General features: G+C 43.4%; 1 protein-coding gene across 1 annotated transcript in view; it reads left to right on the top strand.

Annotated features, from left to right (window-relative positions):
- Positions 1-22,684, top strand: part of LOC138637737 (uncharacterized) — a 383,106-nt gene that overhangs the window by 223,760 nt on the left and 136,662 nt on the right. Inside the window, exons 34-36 of the mRNA XM_069726649.1 lie at positions 7,800-7,938; positions 9,954-10,107; positions 18,921-19,016. Of these exons, the coding sequence (XP_069582750.1) occupies positions 7,800-7,938; positions 9,954-10,107; positions 18,921-19,016 (389 nt within the window). The remainder of the gene's footprint in view (positions 1-7,799; positions 7,939-9,953; positions 10,108-18,920; positions 19,017-22,684) is intronic.

Below are 22,684 nucleotides of genomic sequence, written 5' to 3'. Positions count from 1 at the left end.
ACATTGCACCACAGACTGTCCAGGAGTTGGCGGATGCTTTAGTCCAGGTCTGGGTGGAGATCTGTTGTGAATTCCGCTCTTGGGCTCCCTCTGGTGGTTGTAAGTGGCACTTTTGTGAGTTCTGCTCTTGGGCTCCCTCCGGTGGTTTTAAGTGGAATGGCTGCTCCTTGGATTTAGCTGTCAGCAGCTGCTTCCACTGATTGTCTATTCTGCTCGGCTATTTAGCCTGGCTCTTTCCTTCAGCTTGTGCCACTTGTCAATGGTTCCTGGTTGGATTCACATCTCTTTGGATTTCCCTGTTATCCTGACCAGTTCAGCAAAGCTAAGTCCTTGCTTGCTCTTTTCTGTCCACAGGTTGTGGACTTATCCGTTCTGTGCTTTCTATGTTTGTCCAGCTTGTCAGTATGAATTAATTCAGTGATGCTGGAAGCTCTGGGAAGCAGATTTACCCTCCACACCTTTAGTCAGGTGTGGAGATTTTTGTAAACTCTGTGTGGATTTTTTGTAGTGTTTTATACTGACTGCACAGTATTCCATCCTGTCCTATCTATCTAGCTAGACTGGCCTCCTGTGCTCATCCTGGTTTCATTCTGTGTATTTCCTTTCCCTCTCCACTCACAGTCATTACTTGTGGGGGGCTATCTATCCTTTGGGGATTTTCTCTGAGGCAAGATAGTTTTCCTGTTTCTATCTTTAGGGGTAGTTAGTTCTCAGGCTGTGACGAGGTGCCTAGGGAGTGTTAGGAGCATCCCACGGCTACTTCTAGTGTTGTTTTGAGCTTAGGGACTGCGGTCAGTACAGGTACCACTTCCTTCAGAGCTCGTCCCATGTTGCTCCTTAACCACCAGATCATAACAGTACAAGTGGCCAAAAATGAATTAAATGCATATCAAAAGAAGGAAAAAATTCCGAGCCATTTTTTTTTCTGTGCTCTCTTTTTTCTTTTTTTTTTCCTCTTGATCTCTGGGTGGTTCAGGATTTATGCTCTGGCATGGATGTTCAGGGTTTGTTTTCTCGTGTGGATCAACTTGCTGCAAGAGTACAGAGTATCCAAGATTATGTTGTCCAGACTCCAGCTTTGGAGCCTAGAATTCCTACTCCTGATTGGTTTTTTGGAGACAGATCCAAGTTTTTGAACTTTAAAAATAACTGCAAATTGTTTTTTGCTTTGAAACCCCGTTCTTCTGGTGATCCCATTCAGCAAGTTAAAATCATCATATCCTTGCTGCGTGGTGACCCTCAGGACTGGGCATTCTCCCTTGAATCAGGAGATCCAGCATTGCTGAATGTAGACGCATTTTTTCAAGCGCTCGGATTATTGTATGACGAACCTAATTCTGTGGATCATGCAGAAAAAACCCTGTTGGCCTTGTGTCAAGGTCAGGAAGCGGCAGAATTATACTGCCAGAAATTTAGGAAATGGTCTGTGCTCACTAAATGGAATGAGGATGCTCTGGCTGCTTTTTTCAGAAAAGGTCTTTCTGAAGCCCTTAAAGATGTTATGGTGGGCTTCCCTACGCCTACTGGTTTGAGCAAATCTATGTCTCTAGCCATTCAGATTGATCGGCGTTTGCGCGAGCGCAAAGCTATGTACCATATGGCAGTGTCCTCTGAGCAGAGTCCTGAACCTATGCAATGTGATAGGATTTTGACTAGAACAGAACGGCAGGAATTCAGACGTCAGAATAGGCTGTGTTTTTACTGTGGTGATTCTGCTCATGTTATTTCTGATTGCCCTAAACGTACTAGGAGGGTCGCTAGGTCTGTTACCATTAGTACTGTACAGCCTAAATTTCTTTTATCTGTGACTCTGATTTGCTCATTGTCGTCCTTTTCTGTCATGGCATTTGTGGATTCAGGCGTTGCCCTGAACTTAATGGACTTAGAATTCGCCAGGCGCTGTGGTTTTTCCTTGCAGCCTTTGCAGAGCCCTATTCCTTTGAGGGGCATTGATGCTACTCCATTGGCCAAGGATAAACCTCAGTACTGGACGCAGATGACCATGTACATGGCTCCTGCACATCAGGAAAATTGCCGTTTTCTGGTGTTGCATAACCTGCATGATGTTGTTGTACTGGGTTTTCCATGGTTACAGGAACATAATCCGGTGCTGGATTGGAAAACTATGTCTGTGACTAGTTGGGGTTGTCAAGGGGTACATAGTGACGTTCCTTTGATGTCAATTTCCTCTTCCCCCTCTTCTGAGGTCCCTGAGTTTTTGTCGGATTTCCAGGATGTATTTGATGAGCCCAAGTCCAGTTCCCTTCCTCCACATAGGGACTGTGATTGTGCTATTAACTTGATTGCCGGTTGTAAGTTCCCTAAGGGCCGACTTTTCAATCTGTCTGTGCCAGAGCATGCCGCCATGCGGAGCTATGTTAAGGAATCTTTGGAGAAAGGGCATATTCGGCCGCCTTCGTCACCATTGGGAGCGGGTTTCTTTTTTGTTGCTAAGAAGTATGGCTCCTTGAGACCCTGTATAGATTATCGTCTTCTTAATAAGATCACGGTCAAATTCCAATACCCCTTGCCTTTGCTTACTGATTTGTTTGCTCAGATTAAGGGGGCTAGTTGGTTTACTATGATTGACCTCCGAGGGGCATATAATCTTGTTCGTATTAAACAAGGTGACGAATGGAAAACTGCATTTAATACGCCCGAAGGCCATTTTGAATACCTTGTGATGCCATTCGGGCTCTCTAATGCTCCATCTGTGTTCCAGTCCTTCATGCATGATATTTTCCGCAATTATCTTGATAAATTCATGGTTGTATATTTGGATGATATTTTGATTTTTTCCGATGATTGGGAGTCTCATGTGAAGCAGGTCAGGATGGTGTTCCAGATCCTTCGTGATAATGCTTTATTTGTGAAGGGGTCTAAGTGCCTATTCGGAGTTCAGAAGGTCTCTTTTTTGGGTTTTATTTTTTCTCCCTCATCTGTGGAAATGGATCCTGTTAAGGTCCAAGCTATTCATGACTGGATTCAACCCACATCTGTGAAGAGCCTTCAAAAATTTTTGGGCTTTGCTAATTTCTATCGCCGTTTCATTGCCAACTTTTCCAGTGTGGTTAAGCCCCTTACTGATTTGACAAAGAAAGGCGCTGATGTGACGAATTGGTCTTCTGCGGCTGTTGAGGCCTTTCGAGAGCTTAAACGCCGATTTACTTCTGCCCCTGTGTTGCGTCAGCCGGATGTTTCTCTTCCTTTTCAGGTTGAGGTTGACGCTTCTGAGATTGGGGCAGGGGCCGTTTTGTCTCAGAGGCATTCTGATGGTTCTTTGATGAAACCGTGTGCTTTTTTTTCCAGAAAGTTTTCACCTGCGGAACGCAATTATGATGTCGGCAATCGGGAGTTGTTGGCTATGAAGTGGGCGTTTGAGGAGTGGCGACATTGGCTTGAGGGAGCTAAGCACCGCGTTGTGGTCTTAACTGATCATAAGAATCTGATTTACCTCGAGTCGGCCAAGCGGCTGAATCCTAGACAGGCTCGATGGTCCCTATTTTTCTCCCGTTTTGATTTTGTGGTCTCGTATCTTCCGGGATCTAAGAATGTTAAGGCTGATGCCCTCTCTAGGAGTTTTTCGCCTGATTCTCCTGGAGTCCTTGAGCCAGTTGGCATTCTTAAGGAAGGGGTGATTCTTTCTGCCATCTCCCCTGATTTGCGGCGGGTGCTTCGGGAATTTCAGACTGATGGGCCTGACCGCTGTCCAGTGGGGAAGCTGTTTGTTCCTGATGGATGGACAAGTAAGGTGATTTCTGAGGTTCATTGTTCAGTGTTGGCTGGTCATCCTGGGATTTTTGGTACCAGAGATTTGGTTGCTAGGTCCTTTTGGTGGCCTTCCTTGTCGCGCGATGTGCGTGCTTAGTGCAGTCCTGTGGGACTTGCGCCCGAGCCAAGCCTTGCTGTTTCCGCGTTAGTGGGTTGCTTTTGCCTTTGCCGGTCCCTGAGAGGCCCTGGACGCATATTTCCATGGATTTTATTTCGGATCTTCCTGTTTCCCAGAGGATGTCTGTTATCTGGGTTGTTTGTGACCGGTTCTCTAAAATGGTCCATCTGGTACCTTTGCCTAAGTTGCCTTCCTCCTCAGATTTGGTTCCATTGTTTTTTCAGCATGTGGTTCGTTTGCATGGCATTCCGGAGAATATTGTGTCTGACAGAGGTTCTCAGTTTGTCTCTAGGTTTTGGCGGGCCTTTTGTGCTAGGATGGGCATTGATTTGTCTTTTTCTTCAGCGTTTCATCCTCAGACTAATGGCCAAACTGAGCGAACTAATCAGACCTTGGAGACCTATTTGAGATGCTTTGTGTCTGCTGATCAGGATGATTGGGTGGCTTTCTTGCCGTTGGCCGAGTTTGCCCTTAATAATCGGGCTAGTTCAGCTACTTTGGTTTCACCTTTCTTTTGTAATTTTGGTTTTCATCCTCGTTTTTCTTCTGGACAGGTTGAGCCTTCTGATTTTCCTGGTGTGGATTCTGTGGTGGACAGGCGGCAGCAGATTTGGACTCATGTGGTGGACAATTTGACGTTGTCTCAGGAAAGGGCTCAACGTTTTGCTAACCGCCGTCGGTGTGTTGGTCCCCGGCTTCGTGTGGGGGATTTGGTTTGGTTGTCTTCTCGTCATGTTCCTATGAAGGTTTCTTCCGCTAAGTTTAAGCCTCGGTTTATTGGTCCTTATAAAATTTCTGAAATTATTAATCCGGTGTCTTTTTGTTTGGCTCTTCCAGCCTCTTTTGCCATTCATAATGTTTTCCATAGATCTTTGTTGCGGAGATATGTGGTGCCCGTTGTTCCCTCAGATGATCCTCCTGCCCCGGTGTTGGTTGAGGGAGAGTTGGAATATGAGGTTGAGAAAATTTTGGATTCTCGTTTTTCGAGGCGGAGGCTTCAGTATCTTGTCAAGTGGAAGGGTTATGGCCAGGAGGATAATTCTTGGGTTGTTGCCTCCGATGTTCATGCCACCGATTTGGTTCGTGCTTTTCACTTGGCTCGTCCTGATCGGCCTTTGGGCTCTGGTGAGGGTTCGGTGACCCCTCCTCAAGGAAGGGGTACTGTTGTGAATTCCGCTTTTGGGCTCCCTCCGGTGGTTGTAAGTGGCACTTTTGTGAGTTCTGCTCTTGGGCTCCCTCCGGTGGTTTTAAGTGGAATGGCTGCTCCTTGGATTTAGCTGTCAGCAGCTGCTTCCACTGATTGTCTATTCTGCTCGGCTATTTAGCCTGGCTCTTTCCTTCAGCTTGTGCCACTTGTCAATGGTTCCTGGTTGGATTCACATCTCTTTGGATTTCCCTGTTATCCTGACCAGTTCAGCAAAGCTAAGTCCTTGCTTGCTCTTTTCTTTCCACAGGTTGTGGACTTATCCGTTCTGTGCTTTCTATGTTTGTGCAGCTTGTCAGTATGAATTAATTCAGTGATGCTGGAAGCTCTGGGAAGCAGATTTACCCTCCACACCTTTAGTCAGGTGTGGAGATTTTTGTAAACTCTGTGTGGATTTTTTGTAGTGTTTTATACTGACCGCACAGTATTCCATCCTGTCCTATCTATCTAGCTAGACTGGCCTCCTGTGCTCATCCTGGTTTCATTCTGTGTATGTCTTTTCCCTCTCCACTCACAGTCATTACTTTGGGGGGCTATCTATCCTTTGGGGATTTTCTCTGAGGCAAGATAGTTTTCCTGTTTCTATCTTTAGGGGTAGTTAGTTCTCAGGCTGTGACGAGGTGCCTAGGGAGTGTTAGGAGCATCCCACGGCTACTTCTAGTGTTGTTTTGAGCTTAGGGACTGCGGTCAGTACAGGTACCACTTCCTTCAGAGCTCGTCCCATGTTGCTCCTTAACCACCAGATCATAACAGAGATCCCTCAGGAGACCATCCGCCGCTTCCTCAGGAGCATGCCCAGGCATTGTAGGAAGGTCATACAGGCATGTGGAGGCCACACACACTACTGAGCATCATTTTCTTGTCTTGAGGCATTTCTACTGAAGTTGGATCAGCCTGTAACTTCATTTTCCACTTTGATTTTGAGCATCATTCCAACTTCAGAACTCCTTGGGATATTAGTTGTGATTTACGTTGATAATTTTTAGGTTTTATTGTTCTCAACACATTCCACTATGTAATGAATAAAAATTTACAACTGGAATATTTAATTCAGTGATATCTAGGATGTGGGATTTTAGTGTTCCCTTTATTTTTTTAAGCAGTGTATATATCTACCTATACTATGTGTAGACATTTATTTTATCTATCCTATTTTCCCCTGTAAGTGTGATTTTACATTACACCACACTGAATTGCCGGCTTTTCTAAAGGACACCGGTGCGTATTTCAGGCAAGTCACACTGATGATCCGTGTGGTGTGCAAGTTTTTCTCGCACCCATAGACTTTCATTGGCGAGTCTCGGCCGTAATACGGTGCAAGTCACAGCATGGTGCGATGTCTCTTGCACGTGTAATACAGCCGAGAAAACAACGGAGGATGGGAGCTGCCCCATAGATTAACAATGGGCCGAGTGCTATGCAATTTTTTTTATCACACAGCACTCGTCTGTATTCCTCTCTAGTGTGACTCCGGCCTAACTGAAAAAGTCTCCAATTTTCTGACGTATCTAACAGTCAAATTAATTCAGTGAACTTCAGAGATTTTTACCACAGGAAAACTCATACAACCTACTAAACAAATAAATGAGGGTACAATCTGTTACCACGGACTCCACTTGTCTGTACTCCTGATGAGTACATGCAGTGTCGGACTGGAGTGCCAAGGGCCCACCAATAATATTGACTTTGGGGGGCGCACTTTTCACCTGCATACAAATATTACTTTACCCTCGTTCACAAATATACCTATATCTCTATATAATAATAAACTTGGTAGTTTAGTTAATGAATGATGAGATGCTGCTTTTTTCTGTACAGAGTGAATCAAGTGAATTATGCCAAGTACTGCCCATACAGTGGGGTTGGGGGCCAAGATCTGCACAGGGGCACACTGGGGGATTCCCGTGTTTCACTATGGGCTAGTCCGTGCCTGAGTACATGACATGTCATATTTGCCTGATCAATGTGTGTTACTACCGATCATCACCTGTCTTTTCCCATACATTGCATTTGAAGTAAACCATAATTTATACTTAGAACTATATAATTCGAGGAGTAAGTCCTCTGGTACAACAATTTCTGCATGACTCTACTTTTCTAGATATAGACACTAGTTTTTGTTTTTACAAGTATTCGTATACACAATCTTACATTTTCTGGAAACATAAGGATAGAATGGCTTTCATATTTCTACATTTACACACAATTGAGTATATTTGAAGAAATATTATTTTTCTCTTTTTCCTTAAGAAAAATGGAGTTCCCTATATGTGCGACCTCTGCTCCATTAACTCTGCATTAACAGTCTATAGACATTTAATAAAGCAGTGGCCGCACATGCTCAGTATCTCATCATTCCCACAGCTGACTTTGGGCCCCTAATTGACTGATCGGGTGGTGTCAGCAGTTGGACCCTCAACAGTTAAACCTTTATCATCTGTTTTAACTGTTACTTATGGCCCAGACCCCTTATCTTTCTTACTATAGCTTGACTTAACCAAATTCACAAACAATATAATTGCATGTTTCTTAAAAAGTGACCCCAAAAATTGCAGTACTCTCTCGAAATTAAGATCTGACTACTAATGTTATATATTCCAGAAATATGTAGAATAAATAAGCCAAACATATTAATCTCTATACAAGTTTGTATTTACTTCAGTACAATGGGAAGGGTCTCATATAAAACCTCCATATTCTTTACAGGTGCTGAGCTACAGGACTTACAAAAGTTAATAGATGGACTCCACAGCCCTAATGATCCAAAAGAAGTAGCCGCCTTGTTATTGCTACGACGTGAAGTCATGATCCTGCAGTTTGATGCGGCTGTGCGCTATTTAATTCGGTATGCAGCTTTACCCGTTCACAGTAATCAGCTGTTGAAAGGACAACTAATAAAATCATTATTTAAAGGCAATTTAATGCACATCAGTGATATGAAAAAAAATATTTTTTACCTTCTTTTTTAGTGACTGACCCAAAGTCTAGATTGTCTTTCTCTTTATCAGACTTCTTTGCTGTTAAAATAGTGTGTATTTAAATCACCATTGCCATCAATGTCCATATAATCACTGCAAAAATTCAGGCTAGTTAATACAGCATGTCTAGATGGTGTTTGATCCTACACAACATGTTACAGTAAAGCTCAATATGGGAGCACTAGATGGTGGCCCAATTCTAACGCATTGGGTATTCTAGAATATGTATGTAGTTTATTTATGAAGTTTTCAGAATAATACAATTTATACACAGGATTCGGCCGGCCGCGACCAATTGGCGAAGCGTGGTTCAAATTCCGTGCCAATTCGCGGGCGGACTGCACCTGTCGCTGATTGTTCGCGGCCGGGCATGACCAATCAGTGAAGCCAGGGCCGGCTCCTAGTTTTTGAGGGCCCCGGGCCAAAGAGTCTCCGTGGGCCCCCCTCTTTAACACATACCACGATTCATGATGCACAGATACAGCAGAGAAATATAGCACAGCCAAGTAGCGTATAACACAGTCCACGTAGTATATAACACAGCCCACGTAGTAAATAGCACAGACACGTAGTATATAGCGCAGACAGGTAGTATATTGCCCAGCCACGTAGTATATTGCACAGCCACGTAGTATATTGCACAGCCACGTAGTATATAGCACAGAGACATAGTATATAACACTGCCCATGCAGTATATAACACAGCAAGATAGTATATTGCCCAGCCACGTAGTATATAGCACAGCCACGTAGTATATATAGCACAGCCACGCATAGTATATTGCCCAGCCACGTAGTATATTGCCCAGCCACGTAATATATTGCACAGCCACGTAGTATATTGCACAGCCACGTAGTATATAGCACAGAGACGTAGTATATAACACAGCCATTTAGTATATAACACAGCCCACGCGGTATAGAGCACAGCGATGTAGTATATTGTCCAGCCAGGTAATATATACCACATCCACGTAGTATATAGCACAGCCCACATAGTATATAGCAGAGAGATGTAGTATATAACACAGCCCACGCAGTATCTAACACAGCCCACGTAGTATATAGCAATGTGGGCACCATATCCCTGTTAAAAAAAGAATTAAAATAAAAAATAGTTATATACTCCCCTTCCGTCGGCCCCCGAATCCAGGCGAGGTGTTTACCGATGCTCCTCGCGACACTCCGGTCCCAAGAGTGCATTGCGGTATCGCAAGATGATGACGTAGCGGTCTCGTGAGACCGCTACGTCATCATCTCGCAAGACCGCAATGCAAGGACCCGAGCGTCGCGAGGAGCGGGAAAGGCCTGGGCTGTATCCAGGGGCCGACAGAAGGTGAGTATATAATGATTTTTTATTTTTTTATTATTTTTAACATTAGATCTTTTTACTATTGATGCAGCATCAATAGTAAAAAGTTTGTCACACAGGGTTAATAGCAGCGTTAACGGAGTGCGTTACAACGCGGCATAACGCGGTCCGTTAACGCTGCCATTAACCCTTTGTGAGCGCTGACTGGAGGGGAGTATGGAGCGGGCACTTACTGCAGGGGAGTAGGGAGCGGCCATTTCGCGGCCGGACTGTGCCCGTCGCTGATTGGTCGTGGCCGTTTGACCATGACCAATCAGCGACTTCAGATTTCCGTGACAGACAGAAAGACGGAAGTGACCCTTAGACAATTATATAGTAGATGTGTCTGCACTGGAGCAGATGTGCTGCAGGCCTTTATCTCAAATAGTAATTTCTGTGCACGATAATGTAGAAAAATAAAAGTTTTGTGCAAATTAATTATTGGTTAAGTAGCTTTCATGTAATGTGTTTGGTAATTCTCATGCAATCTGACTTCTGATTGTATTCACTCTTCAATATATTGTTTTATAGGGAAGCATTACTGTCTTCTGGGGACATTTCTGCTTTCAGAACCATAACAGACAATATGTGTCATGGACTTACAGCACTGAGTAACTCAGTTGTCAAAAGCGCATTTTCATCACAGTTGTCTGTGCCACAGCCTCATGATCCACGCAGTCACAGGGTTAGTATGTATAGATCGGTAGACTACATATTGTTTTTATGTCATACAATTACCAGAAGTCCCCCATTGTGTCTACCTGTCATCTCCCTGGTTCTTACATGGCCTCTCAGTGATAATTATTCATTATGTAATAAGTTATGGCGCCATACATAATAAAGGAGGACACTGTATGTAGAGACATATCTTGGGATTTAGCATCAATGGTGGTGGTGTTGATAGGCTCCAAGTTGTCATTCTTAGTATTATCTTAAGAGTGGAAAAGTTAGGCTAGAAGCTCTGGTTTCCAACACAAGATTGGGGTCTAAGGGGTAAGGCTTCTCCTTGTGGAGAGTGACGTACCAGGTCTGGCTTGTCAAGGTAAGGGGGTTTATTCGCCATACAATGCTCCTCTGGGAAATTTTATATGCAAATTGCCTCTTCAGAGAGAAAGAGGACTTGACCTCTATATAGTACCACCTGTTGGAAGTAACGATTCCTACTTCCAACAGGTGGCCCTATATAGAGTTCAAGTCCTCTTTCTCTCTGAAGAGGCAATTTGCATACAAAACAAGATTGTAATCTCAAATCATCACTCTCAAGACAGTACCTTCAGCACAGTACTGATCAGAAGCGCACTGAGGCGGAATAAACACTTACAGGTGACATCTTCTCTTATCTGAGTTGTTCTATTTATTTTCTTGATCGAGTTTTCTCCCAGCTATAACTCATCTCTGCAGAGTTCACCACCCACACATGTTCAGTTCCTCGGCTTTTTTCGCAGATTCACACAGAGTCTCTGAAAATAACAATGTTAAATAGAGCCTTTTAAAAAAAATAATACTGCACACTGATGCTCTAAAAACAAATCTACCCTACATAGTGTCCCTGAATATTCCCTGCAACGTGTCGCTAAAAAATAAAAACTTGTTGAACAATATGCCCCGTGTCCCCCGAATACCAATGTACCCAACAAAAGACCCCAAATAAACCAACCCCTCATTATTCCAATTATGATTATAGACTTTGCCCCCCCCCCCCCATTAAAAAATAAATAATTAGGCCACAGTCTGCGGAGATTTAAAAAAAAAAAAAAAACTGTGTCCCTTAAGTACAGTAAAACTGCTGCTGATGTGTCCCTTAAAAAAAACTGAAGCCACTATCTCCCTGTAATAAAAATTCAATTCCAATCACTGTGGGTCAAGTTAACACATTTCATGAGAGTAGAATTTATCTCTTGATGTTTTTTTTTTTTTTGCATAATCTTAATTTAAACTTTCAGGAGTTCTACCTCTCGCTGAGGGGCATTAGTCCATAAGCACTGCCTAATTTGTATGTCTGGTCAATTTACTTTTGGGTGTAAGTAATAGAAAGAGGATACTTGCCGTTCCCATCCTTGTTCTGTTTGTTGACTAACGCTTTGTTCTGGGCTTTAACGTTGAGCTTTCATAAATTTGTGGCTTGGGATTAGCTCCTGCCTGCTCCTGCAATCTCTCCAATCTTAATGGTTAATTACGGTACTCCTTCTGTCTTTTATTTCGCCAGATACATCGTGCAACGTTGATGCTTACAATATGTAGGTCCTGTTGATCACATCAATTTTGCCTTTGACTCAAGTCAAAGTAATGTTTTTTCCTGTAACTGGGGCTCCATAGATGCCACAGTAACAGTGGAGGAAAAAATATCAGTAAAGTAAAAATAAATGTTCCCCAGAGATCCATTTTTGCTTGTGGAATAAATTTTGTGAAAAATATATGAATGAAAAATGTGCGAAAAAAAATAACAAAAAGTAAAAAGACTCCACTGCAAAAACAAAATCTGTTATTTTCCATGTAAAATACAATTTTTTACATACAGGTAAAAAAAGGCAATATCCTATACATATAGATGCCTGTAATAACCTGGATAATTAGAACAACAGATTATTTGGCATCAAACATGAACAGTGAAAAATGTAAACACAAAAACTAAGCCAAAATCCCCAGAGAGTCCTATCTCTGAGCTGAAGGTTAAAACTGCAGTCAAGAAATCTCCTTCAGTTAAAGCTCCAGGTCCAGATGGTTTCCCTCTGATCTATTACAAAAAACTTGACTCCTACTTATTCTCTCCCTTCTTGTCTCCTATCAATAATATATCTGCTTGCTTGGTATCTCCACTTCCCAAAGATTTACTAATTGCCAACATTACGGTTATGCATAAAGTAGTGCTCCAGCTATCGCCCAATGTCTTCACTTAATGTAGACTTGAAACTTTTTACCAAGATTCTAGCAACCAGACTAGCGCCCTTGTTCAGAGACATTATTCACCCTGACCAGGCAGGATTTATGTCCGGCAGAGAATTGAGGGACAACACCAATAAGGCTTTGAATCTCATTTATAGAGCCAAATTAGATTACACTCCTTTGATGCATTTATCCACAGATGCCAAAAAGGCCTTCAATCGGGTCAACTGGGTGTTCATAGAGGAGGTGTTGAAATCTATTGGGTTGAAGAGCTTCTTGTTAAAGTAGATTGGTTCTCTCTATAGTACTATTGTACCTCCACCCAGAGCTGCCACTAGAAATTTCGGGGCCCCATACTGGCAAAATTTTTTGGGCACACTTGAGACTCCACCCAGGCTCCACCCCAGCCCCGCCTCCACCCCTTAAACTGTCCACAGTCCCACAGCTCTCTCTTGGAAAAACTCCACTTCTCACCTATCACACATTAACAGTTCCCTTCACCAGATCACACATATAGCCGGCAGCTTTTGTTTTGGCCAAAAGATTTTTTAAGCCGCCACCATAACACGGTAGACACTTTTGGTCAGTCCCTACTCTACTGTAACCTACTAAATATTTGTTAAAATATGCAATACACTTTAGGCATATTTTTATTTATTTTTCAATTTTTAAAATGACCAATAATATCACATACAACAAATAAATACCGTTACAACATATCCAGACCACATTTTACCACCACAGTGATCGAATAATATCACATACAAGGAACAAATACCACTACACCATGACCAGACCACATATTACCACCACAGTGATCGAATAATATCACATACAAGGAACAAATACCACCGCACCATGACCAGACCACATATTACCACCAGTGACCGAATAATATCGCATACATGGAACAAATACCACCGCACCATGACCAGACCACATATTACCACCACAAAGTGACCAAATAGCACATACAAGGGACAAATACAGAAACACCATGTCCAGACCACATATTACCACCGCATAGTGACCGAAAACTGCAATACTGATCAGTAATAAAAATAAAATACAATACTATCACCATAAGTACCATTATACACAGGAGATCTGTACTTAGTATGCAGTGTCTGTGTACAGGTAATACAGTGATCACTGGTGACATTATACACAGGACCGCTGTATATAGTATACAGTGTATAGTGTCAGTGTATAGGTAACAGACTGACTCACTAGTGACGTCTCTAGGTGAAGTCCTTCATCTTTGTTTTTCATCTTTCATCCAGCACAGACCGCCATCACTTCTTCCAGCCGGGGCTCGTCTCTGCAGGAAATAACAGTTCTCGAGCTCCGGTTGCAGAACACATTAATTAATTTTTCCCAACTTCTACATTACACCACATGAATAAAAATAGCCGACATAGTATCACTCTACACAGTAACAGGACCACCCCCCATTTAAAACAGTATACTCAAAAAATAAAATAAATACATCACTGCAGTAATAATATCCCTTAATTAGCCCCTATGGTAATAATATTCCCCATCCTAGCCCCTGTGTGTCTCATTCCTGGCTTCAGCCATATGTTCTCCCATCCTGCCCTCATGAGCATCCATTCTGCCCCATATGATCTCCCCATCCTGCCCCATCTGTTTCCATTGTATCCATCCTGCCCCATGATCCTGCCCCATCTGTCTCCAATCCTGCCCCCAGTGTCTCCAATCATGCCCCCATGTCTTTCATCCTGCCCCGTGTCTCCAATCATACCCCATATCTACATTCTGCCCTGTGTCTCCTATCATGCCGGTATCTCGATTCTGCCCCCTATGTCTCCAGTCATGCCCCCATGTCTACAATCCTGCCCTGTGTCTCCAATCATGCCCCGTATCTCCTTTCTGCCCCATATGTCTCCAGTCATGCCCCCATGTCTGCAATCCTGCCCTGTGTCTCCAATCATGCCCCGTGTCTCCATTCTGCCCCATCTGTCTCCAATCCTGCGCCATCTGTCTTCAATCCTGCCCCATCTGTCTCCAATCCTGCCCCCAGTGTCTCCAGTCATGCCCCCAGTGTCTCTAGTCATGCCCCCATGTCCAGCATTCTGCCCCATGTCAGCATTCTGCCTACATGTCCAGGATTCTGCCCCCATGTCCACCATTCTGCCCCCATGCCCACCATTCTGCCCCCATGTCCAGCATTCTGCCCCCATGTCCAGCATTCTGCCCCCATGTCTAGCATTCTGCCCCATGTCCACCATTCTGCCCTCATGTCCAGCATTCTGCCCCCATGTCCAACATTCTGCCCCATGACCAGCATTCTGCCCCCATGTTCACCATTCTGCCCCATGTTCAGCATTCTGCCCCCCGTGTCCAGCATTCTGTCCTCATGTCTCACAATCTGCCCCGGGCCCCCCGACTCGCCGCTCTCAAAAAAAAGCTCTTCTTACCTGGCCGTGCTCCTGCGGCGGGCGAACCTCCCTCCATGCAGCTGAAGCGCGCTCTCGCCACAGTGCCACTAAGGGCCCGGTTTAACCTGCCGGTAGGGGCCTGGAGAGCAGATGAGACGGGGCCCGATGCGGGCCCCTTCTGCCCACCGGGCCCCATACGCCAGTCAGTTCAGTAATGCCCTGATGGCGGCCCTGCCTCCACCTGTGTGCGGGTGAATGGTGTTTTCTCCAAGAAATTTCCAATTGCAAATTGCACTCGGCAGGGCTGCCTCCTCTCTCCCCTTTTTATCCTTACTCTTGAGCCATTCCTTCAGTGTATCCGGTCCAATCCAGATATTACGGGTCTAAAGATTAAACATCTCTTACAAAATCACAGCTTATTCAGATGATCTATTATTCTTCATTACTAACCCAATTGTATCTCTCCCTATCTTGATGTTGGAATTAAAAAAAATATGCAGTTTTGTCTAATTTTAAAATTAACTAAGTCAAAGGTTTTGAATATACAGTGCCTTGCGAAAGTATTCGGCCCCCTGGAACTTTTCAACCTTTTCCCACATATCATGATTCAAGCATATAGATACCAAATGTAACATGTGGAAGGAGGTGCTCTGGTTAGATGAAACCAAAATCGAACTTTTTGGCAACAATGCCAAGCGATATCTTTGGCGTAAAGGCAACACAGCTCATCACCTTGAGTACACCATCCCCACTGGCAAACATGGTGGTGGCAGCATCATGGTTTGGACCTGCTTTTCCTCAGCAGGGACAGGGCAAATGGTTAAAATTGATGGGAAGATGGATGGAGCCAAATATAGGACCAATCTTGAAGAAAACCTGTTGGAGTCTGCAAAAGACCTGAGACTGGGACAGAGATTTGTCTTCCAACAAGACAATGATCCCAAACATAAAGCAAAATCTACAATGGAATGGTTCACAAATAAATGTATCCAGGTGTTAGAATGGCCAAGTCAAAGTCCAGACTTCAATCCAATCGAGAATCTGTGGAAAGAGCTGAAAACTGCTGTTCACAAACGATCTCCATCAAACCTCACTGAGCTCGAGCTGCTTGCCAAGGAAGAATGGGCAATGATTTCAGTCTCTCGATGTATAATACTGATAGAGACATACCCCAAGCGACTTGCAGCTGTAAGCGCAGCAAAAGGTGGAGCAACAAAGTATTAAGTTAAAGGGGCCGAATAATATTGCACACCCCACTTTACAGTTTTTGAATTTCCCCAAAAATTTAAAATAGCCAATAAATTTCATTCAACTTCACAATTGTGTTCCACTTGTTGTTGATTCTTCACCAAAAATTTACATTTGGTATCTATATGTTTGAAGCTGATATGTGGGAAAAGGTTGAAAAGTTCCAGACGTCACCACCCGGCGCCCGCTGTTAGGAGATGAGCGGGAGCTCGGAGCACCGCTGGAACGAGGAAGAGGTGAGTATTTTTTTTTAATGGGGGCTGTCTTATACTACATGGTCTGCCTATGGGGGTACTGTGTTATACTACAAGGTCTGTCTATAGGGGTACTGTCTTATACTACAGGATCTACCTATGGGGGTGCTGCCTTATACTACAGGATCTGCCTATGGGGTGCTATCTTATACTACAGGATCTGCCTATGGGGAGTGCATTATACTATATTGAGGACTATCTGGTGCATTATACTATACGGAGGCCATCTAGTGGGCCATGGTACAGTGTGGGGATTACAGTGAGTGGGCCATTGTACAGTGTGGGGATTACAGTGAAGGGGCCATCAAACAGTTTGGGGGCTACTAAGGGGTCAGCATACTGTGTGGGGGTGCATTACAGTCAGGAGGCATCATGGTATGTATAAGAGAGCATCATACTGTGTATAGGGAAGCTGTACATGGGGGCAGACTCGGGACATTATTCAATGTGAAGTGGGCACTTATTGTTATAGGGGAACTCAGGTTACTGTGACTTTTAAAGGTGCACACAGGGCAATATTACTTTCTAGGGGGCAAAATGTGGGCACTGTTTTCTGGGGCACTTGCACCTGGCATTACTATATTATAGAGGGGTGCTTTAGAATTTAGAAGGCACAGAGAACCACACAGGAGGTGCAGTAATAGGGACACATATGGAAGCAGCAGCTCAGTATTGGGGTATCAGGTGCAGTAATAGAGACACATACGGCAGTAGGGGCTCAGTATTGGGGTATCAGCAGGATGAGCAGTTTGTGCAGGTTGGGAATAGATGGTGATGGGGCTGGAATATGAGATGTGAAATGTGTCTTTGTTGTATTCTCTGCAGGTGAGTCCTTGCTGGAAGAAGTTGTCATGTCGGTTTGGGCCAGATGGAAAAGACGAGAAAAGTGAACGATTCCATCAGAAAGAACGTCAGTGGTAAGACATTATCTGTAACTGTGCAGTGATCTCTTATATGTTCTGCAGTACTGGTATTTACCACTGACCATATGGTGGTAATATTTATGTTGGTCTTTATATAGAGATTATCTTCAGTAATAGCGCGGTCATCTGCTGAGGTTCTCCTCCGCTATTAGGGTACGTCACCGAGTTTTAATCAAGGTTACCTGGTTAGGGGCCCACTCAGAAGTTTCGCCCCCCTGAACCAAAACCCTAGCTACGCCTCTGTCTCTACTAAGATTTTTGGTGATGGCTGCTAGAGCTTGTTTTACCCTGTTATGGGCAAATCCACCTAGCCCATTCCTTGGGATTTCTAAGTTCAATGATTTAATGTACAAAAAAAAAAAAAAGAGCATGAACCGCACATCCCAAAATCATACGTTGATCTAAAGCCGCTAGGCAAAAATTTATATACTGAACATGAGGTTTTCAGTTTAACATTCTGATCAGACTGTATGAAGCCCACTGCCACTTCACGGCAAACCTCGTAGTGGGTCCTATCGCCCTAACGGAGCGGAGCCGTGCGGCGACCACCGCCACAGCGGCCACGCACCAGCAGGGCGGACGGCCTGTTGCCCCACAGCACCCATGCTGCGAGACTGAGCCCCCATGACTCCAGACCGCGCCGCCCCACCAGCACAAGGCCACAGCAACAATGGCCGCCACACAGCACCAGCACCAAAATGAAAGGAGCATTGAAACTCACCTTCCTCCAGCTCTTCAGTGAGAGCCAAAATGGGCTAGACCCCTTACTTTGCAGTCTCCTGCTAATTAAAATCACCTGTGCCAAATGGGAGGAGTGCTGGTCCAAGGAAGAGACAAGAACATGCTTTGTACAAAAAAAAAAAAAAAAAAAAGGGGAGATTTAATGTAAATGGAGGACTTGACGGCTTCTCTCTACAGTAGATATGAGGTCTTCCATAAAACATGGTTCTATTGGATATAATTCAAGCACTCCAGTGAATATGGCAGCCTTGTGTAACTTGACCCTCAGACTTGAATGTCACTTGGGTTTTTGTTCGAATGGATACCTGGATTGGGGTGGTTCTCTCCCTCCTCCCAACCCCCAACTTTTTTTTCTTTTTTTCTTTTCCTTACTTCACACTTTAATTTCTCCCCGTCTACTCTTCTCTTTTTGTCTTTTTCTTCCTGTCTGAAGTTCTACTCTTTTCTCTTCGCTCTTCTTCTTCTTCATATGTTAGTATGAAAATTGGACAAAACGAGGTCACAATGTGGATTCTTGTTCAGATGTTTTTAAAAATATGTGTACTCTATGGCTCTATCTATATGTTTGCTGTGTTTTTGTTTTGTTCCCAAATAAAAAATTTTAAAAAAAGCTAAATTATTTTTGAAAAAAATATTCTATAAATCACACAGCAATTTATACGTAACTTAAAACAGTGTTAAAAAATATACAATTTGTCACACATAAAACAAAGCTTCATGCAGTCATATCAGTGGAAAAGATAAAATAGTTGTGGCCCCTTAAAAGCTGAGAGGCAAAAACGAACAAATAAAAAAAATTGGCCTGTCATTAAGGTCCTTTCAGGCCTGGACATTATGGGGATAACTGCTTTGCTTTCACTCGAGATCAGCATTCTAATAGGAGAGCTTTTATTTTCCATATAACTGTCAAAATCATAGTGCAATTGCTTTAAAGTAGACAAATATGCTACCAGCACATACGGTAGATCAATAACCTGCATTGTTGAATTTGGGTATTAGTGGATTTATGAACTTATCTGAAGAGCCTTTAACCGTCTTTTTTTCTAGGCATTTTTACTTTATCCTTGGAGGACATTTTTAGCTGATGGTGGCCTATTCCCATTGGCAGTCAATGGACTCCATGCAATTGGATACCACATGCAGGTAATAAAATATAGTTTGTTCTCAGATATTGTCTGTCTGTCTGTCCTATCACATATCTATCTATCTATCTATTTATCTATCTATCTATCTACAGTTGTGGCCAAAAGTATTGACACCCCTGCAATTCTGTCAGATAATACTCAGTTTCTTCCTGAAAATGATTGCAAACACAAATTCTTTGTTATTATTATCTTCATATAATTTGTCTTAAATGAAAAAAACACAAAAAGAATTGTCCTAAAGCATAAAAAAGGGGGTGGACAAAAGTATTGGCACTGTTCGAAAAATCATGTGATGCTTCTCTAATTTGTGTAATTAACAGCACCTGTAACTTACCTGTGGCACCTAACGTGTTGGCAATAACTAAATCACACTTGCAGCCATTTGACATGGATTAAAGTTGACTCAACCTCTGTCCTGTGTCCTTGTGTGTACCACATTGAGCATGGAGAAAAGAAAGAAGACCAAAGAACTGTCTGAGGACTTGAGAAACCAAATTGTGAGGAAGCATGAGCAATCTCAAGGCTACAAGTCCATCTCCAAAGACCTGAATGTTCCTGTGTCTATTGTGCGCAGTGTTATCAAGAAGTTTAAAGCCCATGGCACTGTGGCTAACCTCCCTAGATGTGGACGGAAAAGAAAAATTGACAAGAGATTTCAATGCAAGATTGTGCGGATGTTGGATAAAGAACCTCGACTAACATCCAAACAAGTTCAAGCTGCCCTGCAGTCCGAGGGTACAACAGTGTCAACCTGTACTATCCGTCGGCATCTGAATGAAAAGGGACTGTATGGTAGGAGACCCAGGAAGACCCCACTTCTTACCCGAGACATAAAAAAGCCATGCTGGAGTTTGCCAAAACTTACCTGAAAAAGCCTAAAACGTTTTGGAAGAATGTTCTCTGGTCAGATGAGACAAAAGTAGAGCTTTTTGGGCAAAGGCATCAACATAGAGTTTACAGGAGAAAAAAAGAGGCATTCAAAAAAAAGAACACAGTCCCTACAGTCAAACATGGCGGAGGTTCCCTGATGTTTTGGGGTTGCTTTGCTGCCTCTGGCACTGGACTGCTTGACCGTGTGCATGGCATTATGAAGTCTGAAGACTACTAACAAATTTTGCAGCATAATGTTGGGCCCAGTGTGAGAAAGCTGGGTCTCCCTCAGAGGTCATGGGTCTTCCAGCAGGACAATGACCCGAAACACACTTTAAAAAGCACTAGAAAATGGTTTGCGAGAAAGCACTGGAGACTTCTAAGGTGGCCAGCAATGAGTCCAGACCTGAATCCCATAGAACACCTGTAGAGAGATCTAAAAATGGCAGTTTGGAGAAGGCACCCTTCAAATATCAGGGACCTGGAGCAGTTTGCCAAAGAAGAATGGTCTAAAATTCCAGCAGGACATTGTAAGAAACTCATTGATGGTTACCGGAAGCGGTTGGTCGCAGTTATTTTGGCTAAAGGTTGTGCAACCAAGTATTAGGCTGAGGGTGCCAATACTTTTGTCTGGCCCACTTTTGGAGTTTTGTGTGAAATGATCAATGTTTTGCTTTTTGCTTCATTCTCTTTTGTGTTTTTTCAATTAAGACAAATTAAATGAAGATAATAATACCAAAGAATTTGTATTTGCAATGAATTTTAGGAAGAAACTGAGTATTTGACAGAATTGCAGGGGTGTCAATACTTTTGGCCACAACTGTATCTGTCTAGTGTAGTACAGCGGGGTTGGTGCAGTGAGACAGGCAGTGACCACAGGAAAGTTCACAGCAAACGTGATTAATGTCCACACTCACACAGTGTACAGCATACGGTATCCTCCGGATCGCAGCCGGAAAACAAAACAGTCTGTGGAAGTCCGGTTGCCAAGGACGACGGCACCACCGTATCACGCTGCGGGATGCTAGGAACTTGCTCTGCTGGCTCTGTGTTAACTCACACAGGCTGAGCTTCTGCAGAGCCAACTGCTCCACAAGTTGCAAACTCCAAAACTGACACACCCAACCCTCTGCTGCAGGGGTTTTCACAATCAACCTGTGGCCGTAGGCCACATGGAAAACCTGGCCGAGGGAGGAAACTAACCGCCCCGCTACCTTCCTGTAGTCCGTTTCAAAAATAAAAGCCCATGGCAGGTTTTCTTAAATCTGCCCTGGACAAATAGCTTGCCCAAGACTACACTTACTTTTATTCTGCATTGCAATCACAGCTACACTTGTGACTGCAATGCACTCCCACCGCCTCAATATGCTTCTGAGCGCATCCTGGGGAAGACAGAGTGAACCTCGCAAATAACACCGGTTGCTGCCTCACACTTTGGCTTTTCATCCAGCCACTGATGTTTCTGGATTGTGAGTCATGGGGAAAGCAAGAATTGTCAACGGATCTACGGGAAAAGGTAGTTGAACTTTTTAAAACAGAAAAGGGATACAAAAAGATATCCAAGGAATTGATAATGACAGTCAGCAGCGTTCAAACTGTGATTAACAAATGGAAAATCAGGGGCTCTGTAAAAACAAAACCACGGTCAGGTAGACCAACAAAATATTTGTCCACAACTACCAGGAAATTTGTTTGGAATGCAAAGAAAAACCCACAAATAAAATCAGCTGAAATACTGGACTCTCTGAAAACTAATGGTGTGGCTGTTTCAAGATGCACAATAAGGAGGCAATTGAAGAAAAATGGGCTTCATGGTCGAGTCGCCAGAAGAAAACCATTACTGTGCAAATGCCACAAAGTATCTCGCCTACAATATGTAAAACAGCACAGAGACAAGCCTCAAAACTACTGGAACAAGGTAATTTGGAGTGATGAGACCAAAATTGAACTTTTTAATGTTACATTTGGAGAGAGGTCAATAAGGCCTATGATGAAAGGAACACCATTCCTACTGTAAAGTACGGAGGTGGATCGCTGATGTTTGCTGGATGTGTGAGCTACAAAGGCACAGGAAACTTGGTCAAAGTTGAAGGAAACATAAATGCACACATTATCAGCAAATGCTGGAGGTAAATTTGCAATCATCAGCCCGGAAGCTGCGCATGTGACGTACTTGGAAGTTCCAACATGACAACGATCCAAAACACAAGGCCAAGTCGACCTGTCATTGGCTACAGCAGAACAAACTGACGGTTCTGGAGTGGCCATCTCAGTCTCCAGATCTCAATATCATTGAGCTACTGTGGGGGGATATCAAGCGCGCAGTTCATGCTAGACAGCCCAGTAAATTACAGGAACTGGAGACTTTTTGCCAAGAAGAATTGGTAGCTTTACCATCTGAGAACATAAAGAACCTCATCCACAACTACCACAAAAGACTTCAAGTTGTCATTGATGTTAGAGGGGGCAATACACATTATTACGAAATGGGGTATGTGAACTTTTGATCAGGGTCATTTGGATGTTTTGGGTTGTCATTATGATTTAAAAAGAGAAAACACAGTTCTAGAAAAAGAAAAACAAGAAACAGCACCTTATAAAAATATCTGGGGTCTAAGTCATGAAATTCAATTAATTTCTTATATGTTTTGTCTTGTTACTTTTTTTTCCATTACTGGATAATGATTAGTGATGAGCGAATATATTCGTTACTCAAGATTTTCCGAGCACGCTCTGGTGACCTCCGAGTATGTTTTAGTGCTCGGAGATTTAGTTTTCATCACCGCAGCTGAATGA

The sequence above is a fragment of the Ranitomeya imitator genome, chromosome 5 (genome assembly GCF_032444005.1).
Source record: "Ranitomeya imitator isolate aRanImi1 chromosome 5, aRanImi1.pri, whole genome shotgun sequence".
Lineage (NCBI taxonomy): Eukaryota > Metazoa > Chordata > Amphibia > Anura > Dendrobatidae > Ranitomeya > Ranitomeya imitator.
The sequence above is the reverse complement of the archived record's forward strand: the minus strand, read 5'-3'. Positions and strand labels throughout refer to the sequence as shown.